Source organism: Callospermophilus lateralis, chromosome 6, assembly GCF_048772815.1.
Source record: "Callospermophilus lateralis isolate mCalLat2 chromosome 6, mCalLat2.hap1, whole genome shotgun sequence".
NCBI lineage: Eukaryota > Metazoa > Chordata > Mammalia > Rodentia > Sciuridae > Callospermophilus > Callospermophilus lateralis.
This window is the reverse complement of record NC_135310.1, coordinates 48,161,709-48,175,089: the sequence shown is the minus strand read 5'-3', so window position 1 is coordinate 48,175,089 and position 13,381 is coordinate 48,161,709. Positions and strand designations below refer to the sequence as shown.

Below are 13,381 nucleotides of genomic sequence, written 5' to 3'. Positions count from 1 at the left end.
AGTATCAATAACGGTCTGTGTAGGTGTCAAGCTAAAAAATGTGTACCACAGTTTTGGAGAATAACCAAGATTTTTTTTCCTCATTGTTAAAATATCACACATAGCTAATATTTGTCTTTCAGATCATATTCAACAAATATTAAAAAGCTGTACCTTAAAAAGTCATTCTACACTAATTTAAAAAATATGGGGGAAAAGGCATTTTGAAACTAGAGCTGCAGCAGTAACCAAAATACACAACATCCGGGACAATGTTTACATTCTGGTGAGGCATGGAAGATAAATAAGTAAATAAACTAATCTTGACAACTGCTATGAAGATAACTAAAATTGGCTTAAAGAGAAATGAATGTTAGGTCTCTGTGAGGAGGGGAGGATGCAGATGAACAAACCCATCAACTACATGGGAACATTTCAGTCAGATAAAATGACAACAATGAAGTTTTAAGGCTACAGTCAAAACAAAACACTTTGGAATTAGAGCAAAATGTGCTATAGAAAAGAATAATTACAAGATAAAGCCAGAATTGTAGATGGTGATCAGATCATTGTAGGACCTTAAGAAAGTTACTGGGATATTTAAATAGGTGGATACATTATGTCATATCCAAAGCCTAGTTGTACAAGGGAAGTAGGATAAGTTTGTAACAGTGGTCCATTTTATGATTTCAATATAGCCTTATTGCTCTGCCACTGTGACTTATTTTTAAAAGAACATGTTTCTCTTCCTTTCTTCTACACCTCCCCAATCCCTTCCTCCTCCCTAATCTCAGAGGAAATAGGATCATCTTTCTTTCCCATCTGTCCTTGAGTATACACCACCTCAGGAATGCAGTAATTCAGATTTTTGTGGGTGGCACCAAAAGAGCTCCCAAATTAACAAATGAATTACAACTCTGGACAGAACACGTGAAATGTAGTTTTCGAATCACCTCTTTAAAAGTCCCCTGCTCCCCTTGAGGGACAGAATCATAGCCTCCGGGACAGGAGTCCTCTGTGTCTCTCCATTGATACCAAAGCAATAAAACTTCTTTTTCCTTTTTCTCAAAACTGTGTCCTCATTGTTAGGTTAGCATTGAGGACAAGGATTGAACTTTTAGTAAAAAATATGGCAACCCAGATGGAACTGAACAGCAACCTCTGTTTCTTGGGCAGGCCTGACTCTCCAAGCAGCCCCACTTCGATGTGCTGAGGATGCAAGGTGGTTGGAGAACTTGTTGAGGGCCAATTGCAGGAATTAGGAAAGTCTGCCTCAGGTGAAATCAGAGGAACTATTCCTGTGAGTAAGGGGAGGGACTGAGAGACTCTCCCAGCAGTTGCCTGAGCTTTTTCTGCATCTGAAACCCCAGTCTTCCTTCTCTCCTGAATTGTAGGGTTGCTCCATCTTGGGCCACTTTGAAAAAAAGGAAACTGAACTTAGTAAAGTAGCCACATCGTTGGCCAACTGGTGAGTTCCTCAGGCATTGAGACCCTCGATTCCACACATCTGGTTCCTCTTCATGAGAACATCTGATCCCTTTCTGTGGGGACATCTGTGATGCCACAGGTGTAGGAGACATGGTCAAGCAGGACTTGAGAACCTAGATATATTTACTTATTTCAGGTCTGTTCTAGGTTCTCATTGGTTTGTTGGTCTTGAATTTGGGAATTCCTTCTATATGTCTGTTTTTGTTTGTGTCTGTTACTACCTCTTTTAAGACATGTTGATTTTATGAGTAGTCTAGGGAAAGTTCTTGGCTGGTCTTTAAAAGGTTCCCATCTGTCAGTCAGATCCTTTCTGGCTGTCTGTTTCTTTTTTGTACAATCTTACAATTGGAGTTGGTCTGTCAGAGTAAAGTGAGGTGAAGAAAGGGCCACCTATACTTATAAGCCTAAGAAAAAGATAATATTTTACTGTAACAATCTGGCTTTGAATAGCTTTCCAAATTATACAGTCTTGCAGTTGGAGTTGAGCTGTCAGATGTACTGTAAGTGGAAGAAATTCTGTATGAGCAGATCTGTCTGTTTTAAAGGTTCCTGTCTGTCAGCCATGGTTTCAGGGTTCCTCTGGTTCACTGTTTCTGAGTTTCTTTTTCTAGTATCTGTTACTGGCCCTTTAAGTTTGGGCCATACTACATTGGTCTTACCACCAGTGTCTCTTGGGAAGAAAGATCGTCCTGAATGGGCCACCTATTGATAGATATAAGCCTAATACCTGAGGACACAGGCATAAGGCTTTATTGATAAATGCTTAAGGGGAAGATCCAGAAGTGACAGACTGAACAGATAGCACCTGTCCCTGAAGGTGCTTTGCCAAACAGTGTCTCTTCTCCCTCAGTTTTTTGTCCAGCAGTGACCAGTGGGACGAATGATATGTGTCCTTTCCACAGTGCCTTCAGTTCTCCTTTAGTCACCACTGAAAAAGGGGTTTTATATGTTATCCTGTAGAAGCAGTAATATAATCAGTATTAGCTTGTTTAGTTTGTTTGTGTGACCAGCTTCCCAAGGAGCAACAGTCCTGATGTTAAAACAAGAAAATAACTTTATACAGATAACATTAACTTGCCCTAGTTCTCAGAGTATAAGAGAAAGAGTGAGCCAGTGTTCTGTGTGATAATAGGCATTTAGACATATTTAGCCCAGGTACTGTCATTGTTTCCATAATTTGGGAAGGTTTGGGGGAATTGATAGGGGGACATTCAGGGACATGGTGTTGTGTGGTTCACTTTTCTTTAAGGATGGATGCATGATCTGATGATGAACAGTTTATTTTTTTAAAAAGTATTCTGGGGATTTTGTGGGTAAATGTGGTAGATTGAACATGTACATTTACATTTCTCTGCCTCTCCAAATCTAAAATGACAAGAATTTGCAGATATAATTAAGTTATGGGTCTTGAAGTGGGGAGATTATTCTACTGGATGAAATGTAGTCACAACAGTTTTATGATGAGGCAATTACCAGGTCAGTGTATTTTGTTTCTCTGGAGGGAGCAGAAAAAGGAAATAGAAAAGGGGGAGAATTGCTAAGAGATTAAGGTAGATAAAATCCTATTAATACTTCAAAAGCCCTGCCCAGGTTTCATTTGTCAATCAAGCAGCTCTCTTTGTTTCTCAGCCACACATAAGTACAGTTAAATAATTTGCTTATTTTTCAACTGTTGAATATAGTAAACCTAACAATTTGTCATGTTCCCCTTCACCCTCCTAAAATATTGCAAATGTCTTCAGGATAGGAGTTATTGCTATTTATTTTGTGAATTTTGTGCCTAGCATCACATCTAGAATTTAGTCTGTTTTCAGTACTGGTTTTTGATCTACAGGGTGGCTTAAGGGCTGTGTATTTGGGATAGATTTCTAGAGCATTTGATCTGGAATTACTATTCATTACATACATCAGGGACTACATATTTGTCAAAACCTTGCAGATATTATAGAACCCCAGATTATATATAAATGGCCAATTAAGAAGCTTGAAACAAATGAGCATATAGGAAGAAGTTCATGAAGGTGAAAGACCTGGTGTAAATTTCATGTGGCTGGAATTTTTGCCGTTTTGTTTTGTTTTTAGTAGTGGATCCCCAATACCTAAAACAGTGGCTGGCACAGATTAGGCTTTCAATCAACACTAGGTTGAAGGATGGATAGGTGAATGAATGAATCAGAGCTCGCCTCCTTAACACGTATTAAGCTAGGGACAATAGCGCACAGCCTGGTCACCGCAAGCGTGAAGAACCCTAGGTTTCCGTCAGGCCACTTCTCCTTGAGTGGGCGTGGCTGAGGCGTGCACTTCACCCCGCCCCTCTGCTAGTCTGTGCGGCCACACCTCCACTACAGTCGCCGCCGCCGCCGCCGCCGCCGCCGCCGCAGCCGAGCGCAAGGGCTTCTGGGAGCCAAGCCCCGGGGTCTCGGGGAAGGGGCTCAGGTGGCCGCCATCTTGGAATGCGAACCGGGTCTCTACGCTCGCGCTAGGTTAGGAACGACCGCCACTCTGTTACCTGAAGCCGACCTTATCTCCGCCCGCACTGGAGTCAGGGCACCGGAGAATATTACATTAATGGGTAAGTGGGAGTGACACAGGCCAGTTTGGGGAAATCCAGGCTTGGTCCTTTTGAATTCCATTAGTTCTTGTGGCCACTGTTTTTATTGACTCGTTTCCTTGCGAAGGGTTCTGGACCTGGCCTTAACAGGGTGTTTCTCAGATTTTCCAGAGGGTGACAGCAGTCGTGGGGGCGTGGCAGCCCGACTTTCCCTTGTAGATAAGAAGGCGCCGTGAGAGATTCTTTCTGACAGCCAGGCTGGTCCTTGGAAGGAGCTTTAGGCAGCGGATCTGATCCTCACACCTCAATCGCTCACCGTTTCTGGGTGGTTCTTCTCAGTACGTGGTCTTGCCAAAGGTTGCTGCTCACACCTGGTAACCAGTGGCTGGGAGTTTATGGAAATGCCGCAGTGCAAGAGACAGGATCCTCGGGTTACCTAAGTGAAGCAGTTCTACCTCCTCCAGCTGCCCTTCTTCTACCAGCTGGCCTGAGAGCGCTCAGTCCAGGGTTCCACACGTCTCCGTTCCAAGATGAAAAATTTAATATTGTTTAATCAATAATGCGTGTAAGGATTTGAAAGCATTAAACGCCGGTGGTACTTCAAAAATATGGAACTGACATTGACTCTTGACCTTTTTGAATACGTCGAAGAAAGATAAAAGACTTCTGACTTCGTCTCGCAATTTCGGTACTCAATAATGACTCGTGTTTTATAGGAAAGAGGATTTCCTGGTGAGCAAGGAACGCCTCTGTCTTCAGAACTAAGTACTGCTTGTTTGGTTGTAGGGGCCCCAGGTGGGTGCTTAGCTCTTTGTACAGTTTTGTAATGTTTCTAGTGAGAAGGTCAGATACGTGGAAATGAAGTCTTTACTGGCAGGAAAAATTCAATTGACAGATATCAGAAAAAAAGAAAATAATAAGTTCAGATTCTAATTATTTGCTTAACTTAAACATGATTTTTCTAAGAACTGGATAAAAAATTAAGCTTATGAGTGAAAAAAATTTCTCTTGTTTTGCAAATTTAAAGTGATTGTACAGCTTTTATATATATACATATATGTATATATATGTATGTGTATATATATATATATATATATATATATATATATATATATTTAAAGTAACTTATAATGCCCCAGCTTTTTTTTTTAAGAATGATTGTTTTAAGTTGTTGTTGTACCTTTATTTTATTTATTTATATGTGTTGCTGAGATTCGAATCCAGGGCCTCACACATGCCAGGCAAGTGATCTATTGCTGAGCCACAACCCCATCCTCAAATGCCCCCAGTTTTTGAATCAGTCTTTTAAATTGTATTTTCCCGTGAACAAAACAATTTCATTGGATGGGACATCTTTAGAGATTATTTTCCTTGGCCTTCACATCACCTTTAAAGCAAGACAGGAAAACGCAGGCATTAAGTAAGAAGCATGCTATAGAAGAAAAAGGGAAAAGTAATATATGAATTTGGGGGCAATATTTTATTTGGATAACAAATTTATATTGAAACATTTCTGTTAAATGTTTTAGTCTGGTTGCCTAGGTTAGTGGTCTCAGAAGTAGCATTTAGATTGTGTGTGTGTGGTAGTACCAGTTTGGGGACACAAAAAGATCCAATTAAATGTAGAAAGAAAACATTAGAACCATCTTTTTAAAAATTTCCCTTTTGGGGGAGGGTACTGGAGATTAAACTTAGGGCAGTCGACCACTGAGTCACATCCCCAGCCCTATTTTGTATTTTATTTAGAGACAGGGTCTCACCAAGTTGCTTAGCGCCTCACTGTTGCTGGGGCTGACTTTGAACTCCTCCTGCCTCAGCCTCCCGAGCCACTGGAATTGCAGGCGTTTGCCATGGCACCCAGCTAAAAATGTCCTTTTTAAAAAAATAAAATTTTTTGCAATTTTATGATGGGGTAGCATATTAGCATAGTAATAGATGTTTAGAAATAAATATTGAGGATGAATACACACACATTTTACATAAGTAAAGATGTGTGATCAAAAAAGCTTAGAGGTGGTCTAGAAAATGTGATATATATAGGTGCTAAATATCTTGAGAGATTTATTGCCATGAATATTCTCATTACAGTATTTTCCACTTGTTGGTCATATTTCAGCAACTAATGTTGAGGCCTAGTTTGCTCTGTAATAAACTCTGATCTCTCTTTTTCCTTTTGGAGCTTAAGCTCTTAGCGAGTTAGAGGATTTCTTTATATATAAGTTATTAAAAAGTTAAGATTGAATAGTTTCTAAAGATGATTATTTACAAGTGCATGCAATATTGCTAAAATCCATTAAATATTTTAAAAAGGAATTTTGGCCAAATATAAATGCATTTTAATTTCCAGAATACACAGGGGTTAACTTCAAAGACACAAACTAGCTTCTTTTCTTGGGTGCTATGAATTGAACCCGGGGCACTGGATATGCTAACGCACACACTCTACCACTGATCTATACCCACAGCCCACATTCTCAAATCATTAGTCCATTCCATTCTACCTCTAGCTCTATCACTACTGAAATTTGTCAAACTTTACTGGTGACCTCAAGTTTTCTCCGTTTTTCTGCTAAAATGTGAATTTCCTCAAGAGTTCTTCTTTGTTGATTTTTTTTTATAACTCTCTATGATATTAGATGATCAGTAAGGACCCATGTCAAAGTATGTACTAGAGTCAGTATATAATTATTACAGTGGCTACAATTAACAACAATACCAACAGTCTTGACAATACCAAGTGGAGACAGAATGCAGAACATTTGGAACTCTTTCTCATATATTGCCAATGAGAAGGCAATATGGTATTGTAGCTTTGAAAAGCAGTTTGGCAGTTTCTTATAAAGTGAAATACACCCTTACCATATTATCCTTCAGTTCTACTCCTAAATATTTACTTGAGAGGAATCAAAAAACTTATGTTTACAGAAACACTTGTATGTGAATTTTTGTAGCAGATTTTTTTATAACCTCCTAAAACTGGAAACAAATCAAATGTCCTTCAGCTGAAAACCAAATAGCTATGTGATATATCCCAACAGTGAAATGCTCCTTGGCAATAGGAAGGGACTAACAATAATGCCAATAACAGGGATGACGCAAATAGAAGGTGTATTCAGAAGACTGAATGCTATACAATTCCATTTATGTATAATTCAGGAAAAAGCATAAATATACAGCTACAGAACAAATCAGTGGTTCCCAAGTATGAAGCATGGTGGCTGGGCTAGGGAGAAGGTTAATAGGAACAGCATGAGGCAATTTTTTTAGGGGTAAAGGAACTCTTTCGTGTCTTGACTGTGATGGTTTTATGGCTATGCATTTGTTCAATTTAAAGAACTCAAAGGCAAAGTGATCTTTACTTAATGTAATTGTAAAAATGAACTTAAAATAACTGAATTCATCATTATTCTCTCAGAAACAAGCAGGCAAACAAAATAACCACTCCTCTGATCCTCTTGATCCTTCAAGTTTATTCCCTGTTTTGGGTTATTTTATCATAATACTGAAATGGCTCAAGCTTAAAAACTATGAAGTCATACTCCAATTCCTTTTAGTCCTTACTACATATCTGTTAAATTTGGCTTCTAAATCTTACTGAATCTGTTTCAGAAATATTTCTGGAATCTAACTTATCTTCTATATTTTTATTTTACTAATATAGTTTAGGTCTTCAGCATCTCTCTTTTCTCTCCCCATACTACTTGAGACAACTTTTTCCTTAATCTCTTTGATTTTATTCTTTAGGATCAAATCTAAATTTCCGAACTGGATTTCAAGAACCACGTATGTTTTACCCTTAAAGCTTTGTTTCTTGTCCCTTTTCTCTTGCATCCTTTTGTTCAGGTACACTGGATTTCTTCCTGTTCTGAGGCTGTACAAGGCTTCTTTTTATTATCATTATTATTTATTGGTACTGGGGATATTTTATTATTTGTATTTATTTAATTTTAAATTTTGAAACAGGATCTCCCTAAGTTGCCCAGGCTGGCCTCAAACTTGTAATCCTTCTGTCTCAGCCTCCTGAGTTGCCGGGATTATAGGCAAGCATCACAGCACCTGGCTATGCCAGGGTTCTTCCGAAAACATTGCTTTTGTGTATAGTCCTGTTTGAAATGCTTGTTGCTTCTCTTTCCTTTCTATCCTCTTCCCTGGAGAATTTGTCTCATCAAGATAGAATAACAGTGAAGCCGTTCAGAGTACCTCAAGATGTTCTTATAGGATTTAATGCATATCTATTTTGTACTTTATTATACAATAAAATCTTCCCCTTTATTAGTCTGTCTACTCTATCTGGGATGCCAGATAGAAGCCAGCCTCTCCTTTTGTGTTTACTTCATAAGCTGATTGATAATATCATCTGGTTAGGCCTAGTTGTTAGCCTCTGAATTCATCAGAGTAACATATTAGGTAGTAACTATCTCTCATATTTAACTTAAGTGAGAACACTGCTTTAAACTGATTTTTCTTCATATGTAAATTCAGAATAGGATACAGTATCATTATTTTAGTATTCATATCAGATAAAGCAAACTATCAATGTAATGTTTACTTATGCAATTCATTTTTAAAAGTAAAAGTAGTACATATACTTCAAACATGAAATTTCTTTTTTTTAATTTTTTTAAAAATTTGTTTTGTAGTTGGAGAGGGACAGAATACCTTAATTTTATTTATTTATTTTTATGTGATGCTGAGGATCAAACCCAGTGCCTCATGCATGCTAGGCATGCTACAACCCCAGCCCATTTCATAGTAGTACATATACTTCAGATATAAAATTTTATATTATATTTTTATATATACTTAAGTATATATATTTTGAAATACAATTGTAGCAAAACTTTAAAGATAGAATATATAAATATTGAGAAAGAACTAATTATTACTGGAGGACTGAGAACTGACATTGTAGTTATAACTCAGGTTATGAAGCTTATAGCCTTAGTATTTAATTTAAGACAGTACCTTAAGTAAGTGAAAGAAGCCAGACTCCAGTAAATATATGAGGTATGCTTATTGAATCCTGCTACTGTATTTCATTGAAAATAAGACTATTTAGTGCTGGCTATTTCTTGATTTTGTCAGAAGCTATAATTTAGAAGTGTTTTTTTTTTCTTGATTACCTAAATAGTTCATTATTATTTCCTGACTTACAGCAATTGTAAGATACATCCTACTTCAGAAAGGTCGAAGTACCATGGGAGGTAAGAGAGTAAGGAAGTTGTTGAATCTTAATGAAATAAGGGTAATAACTTTGTATTTAGATTAAAATTTGTTATTTGTCTAATACTGTTATGATTTGTACATGATTTGTCCCTGTTAAAACTCAATTTGGAAATTTGTCAATGTAACAATCAGTGTTCAGAGTTGGGCCCATTAAGACGGATTAATGTCTTTTTGTGGAAATGCATTAGTTCTCATAAATGTGGATCTTATGAGCTAGTCAACATCTTTGTTCCCTTCCCCTCTGCACATGTCTAACTTCTTGCCCTATCCACAAGCCAAGCAGATTCCCGTACCTTCCCAGCCTCCATAATTTTGAACTAAATAAACCTCTTTTAAAATAAATTACTCTGACTTCAGGTGTTTTGGTAAAGTAACAGAAAACAAACTTATGACAAACATGTAATTCCTAAAATATTTGCTCATTTTTCTCTTTGGACATGAGTTTCAGAATGATCTTTGAGATCTGTGTAATCCGTGAGCCTGAATTTAGTTGCTCTAGAGGAAATATCTTATGTTGTTTTATGTTGTTTTGAGAGTTATCCATGTCTGTTTTTTTTTTTCTTTCTTTAAGATTCCATGGCTAGTCCAGGGAAAGATAATTATAGAATGAGAAGTTATAAGAATAAAGCCCTAAATCCTCAAGAGATGCGTAGAAGAAGAGAAGAAGAAGGAATACAGCTTCGAAAACAAAAAAGGGAAGAACAGGTCGGTATTTTTAAATATTTATTTTTGTTTGAGAAAATTTTTACAGAGGTTGAAAAGTTTAATTATTGCTAATTTTTAGGTAACTTTAAGTGGAAACTTAAAAATTGATTATAAGTAAATCTATTTTTTAATTTATTAGATTCCAGGAATAATATTTGTAAATTTATGAATTAAAATCCCTGTGCAATTTTTAGTCACTTATAGAAAGGATTTTTCATTTTATGGATAAACCTTTCATATTATCATATTTCTACCCCACTTTATTTTTACTCTTGACTCATTTAGATCACTGCCATTTTTCATTTAAAATGTGCTTCCTAGAAAACATTTATTATGTTTATTTACTGCTTTGTGGTTTTCATCTTTTAAGTTAATTATAGTAATCGTCCATATTATTCATTCATTCTGTTCCTCCTATAGTTTCATCAACCAGATCTCTTTAAGTTTCTTTTGTTTATATTTTGCAGATGTGACATAAAGAATAGAAAATCATTTAGAGAGAACTTCTCAGCATTTTTCATTCCAAGATCTACTTAGATTTAGAAATAGATACAAATAAATAGGAGGGGTCTGGCCCTTATATTTACAAATTAAAACTAATTTTTTAAAAGATTGGTGAAGAAAGTAGAAAAAAATGTCAGTTGATGATATACTCTGTAATCCAGGCAATTTGGAAGGCTGAGACTGGAGAATTGCAAGTTTGAAAACGGCCTGGACAGCTTAGCAAGATCCTGTCTCAAAAAAAGAAAAAAGTGGGAATGTAACTTAGTGATAGAGCTCCCTTGTGTTTAACCCCCAATATCACAATCAGTTAATCAATTAATAATATGATCTATCATCTCTCACTCTGTGGTGTCTTTCACATCTTAATATTTATAGTAGGCACTTAAAAAAAAATCCTGTTGAAGTGTGTACAGATTGAAGAACAGCAGTACTAGTTAGGAACCACAAAGACTATAGCCAGATTTTTTTCTTATTTTTGATTTAAGAAATGTAGCTATAAATCTACGTTCATGGCTTCACCCTGTTTCTTTCTTTCTTTCTCCCCCCCATTTCATTTTTATTCCTGAACTAATAAACATAGGGATATTAACTCAGTTAATATGCCATCTGTTATCTCCCTATGAAATGGATTTGCTTTTACATTGATTTCTCTTTATTGCAGTTGTTCAAACGCAGAAATGTCTCTTTGCCCAGAAATGACGACTCTATGTTAGAAAGTCCTATCCAGGATCCAGATATCAGTTCTACTGTACCCATTCCAGAGGTATATTTTGAAAAAAAAAAAAAAAAAAAAGTATTTTTAATTATACCTCAACAATATTTCATAAACAGTGTTTGCAAAAGATACTAGTCATGCAAAAAATTAAATTTTCTTTTGTGTGTTTTAGGAAGAAGTTATTACCACAGATATGGTTCAAATGATTTTTTCTAATAATGCTGAACAACAGCTAACAGCAACACAGAAATTTAGAAAGCTGCTTTCTAAAGGCAAGAATTATTTTCAGTATGCTTATTTGATATTATAGGATTTTGTGATAGAATTTTGTTTTAGTGGGTTGTTTTTTTTTAATTTAAGATACCTTTGCTGGATATAGTAGGTCTTCATTTCTCTGTAAAATATCTTTCAAAATAATATCTATCTTTTTAAAAATATTATGAAAGTAACATTGATTGTGGAAAAATTGCAAAATATGAAAGAATTTTAAAAAGCAACTATAAAGCTGGGTTCAGTGACACACACTTGTAATCCCAGCAGCTCAGGGGGCTGAGGCAGGAGGAGCCTGAGTTCAAAACCAGCCTCAGCAAAAGTGAGGCACTTAGCTACTCAGTGAGACCCTGTCTCTAAATAAAATACAAAATAAGGCTGGGGATGTGGCTCAGTGGTTGAGTGCCCCTGAGTTCAATCCCCCCACCAAATAAAAGCAAATATAAAAATGATCTTGGTAGGGGCTGGGGTCATGGCTCAGTGGTAGAATGCTTGCCTAGCATGTGTGAGGCACTGGATTCGATTCTCCGTACCACATATAAATAAAGGTTCATCAAAAATTAATAAAATATTTTTTTAAAAAAAGAAAAAAAGATCTTGGTACCAAGAAATAAGGTTGTATATTCTTGTAAAAGTGTTTTTCAGACATGATTTTTTAAATGGTAACATGACATTATAGAGTGTGAATGTTAAAGTAGTAATTTAATCAGTCAGGCCTTACATTTCCCCGAAGTTTTTGGTTATCATAAATACTGCTATAAAAATCATTATACACTCTAAAATTTTCTGAACATATATTTACAAAGTGAAATAGTGGATGAAAGGGAATAAAGTTTATTAATTTGCACTCTCATTTTCAGTTTGTACATGTATTCTTTTTAGTTTACTTTTACCAACACAATTATTTTTTTAAAAGGTATGTTAATATAATAGCATTTTGTATGGTCTTTTTCTGATAGAATATTTTGCCTTATTTATTGACCCTTTATAATTCACAATAACCTATATATTATTTATACAATTTTATATTGTTTATAAGAATTCATCATTAAATAAAGATATGTCTTAATCTCCTGTTTTATATATGGAATTTATAGAATTAGTAATTCTAATTAGCAATTCTAGTTCTATAAATTCCATATATGTTGATAAGATTTTGAAAATGCCCTTGGATCAGCTACTTTATCTTCCTAATAGAGACAGAATTGAAAAGATATCTCATGGCGAGGTCTACATAGAATCCATGACTTTTACTTGTGCTTTCTACATTTAAGTTTTGTTTTCCATTCTTCTTCCAAGCTTTAGCTTAGCGATATTAAGAAATCCTTTTACAATCAAGAATGACTTCCTTTCTTTTTATACTCTTATAACAGATTAATGAAATTAAATAGTTTTATATTTTGCCACTTTTTGTTTGTTTTTGGTACTAAGGATTGAATCCAGGGACACTGTATCACTACCCACATCCTCAGCCCTTTTATGTTTTGAGAAGGTCTTCTAATTTCCCAGGCTGGCCTTGAATTTACACTTCTCTTGTCTTGGCCTCCAGAGTTACTATGATTACAGCTGTGCACCACCTTATTTTTATAGTCAGCTACCAGCATTTTTATGCTACAGCTTCACCATTACTGAATTCTATATTTTGATTCATTAAGACAGGGCGTGGTTTGAAGGATTTTTTTCTCTACAGTCCCTACATGTTTGCTTTGGTAAAAAATTCTTTTAAGCCTTGTTTGCCTGTGTAATACCTTTCTGATGTCATTGAGCAAGTTGTCTGGATTCAAAATTCCTTGGTCAGAGGATTCTATCCTTATTCTCTCTAATTACTCAAAGGGTTCTGTTTTTGTTAATCTGTATTATCTTTTCCTTAGTGGGAATCACCATTTCTTCTTGGTAGTGGGATTTTACTTGCACAGATTGGGCATACATCAGGAATTATAGAT

General features: G+C 35.9%; 1 protein-coding gene across 2 annotated transcripts in view; it reads left to right on the top strand.

Annotated features, from left to right (window-relative positions):
- The first annotated feature begins 3,898 nt into the window (after positions 1-3,898).
- Kpna5 (karyopherin subunit alpha 5) overlaps positions 3,899-13,381 on the top strand; it is a 39,537-nt gene continuing 30,054 nt past the window's right edge. For both annotated transcript variants that reach the window (XM_076859806.2, XM_076859805.2), the window contains exons 1-4: positions 3,899-4,039; positions 9,816-9,949; positions 11,115-11,216; positions 11,341-11,440. In XM_076859806.2, coding sequence (XP_076715921.1) covers positions 4,036-4,039; positions 9,816-9,949; positions 11,115-11,216; positions 11,341-11,440 — 340 coding nt within the window. In that variant the 5' untranslated portion in view covers positions 3,899-4,035. The remainder of the gene's footprint in view (positions 4,040-9,815; positions 9,950-11,114; positions 11,217-11,340; positions 11,441-13,381) is intronic.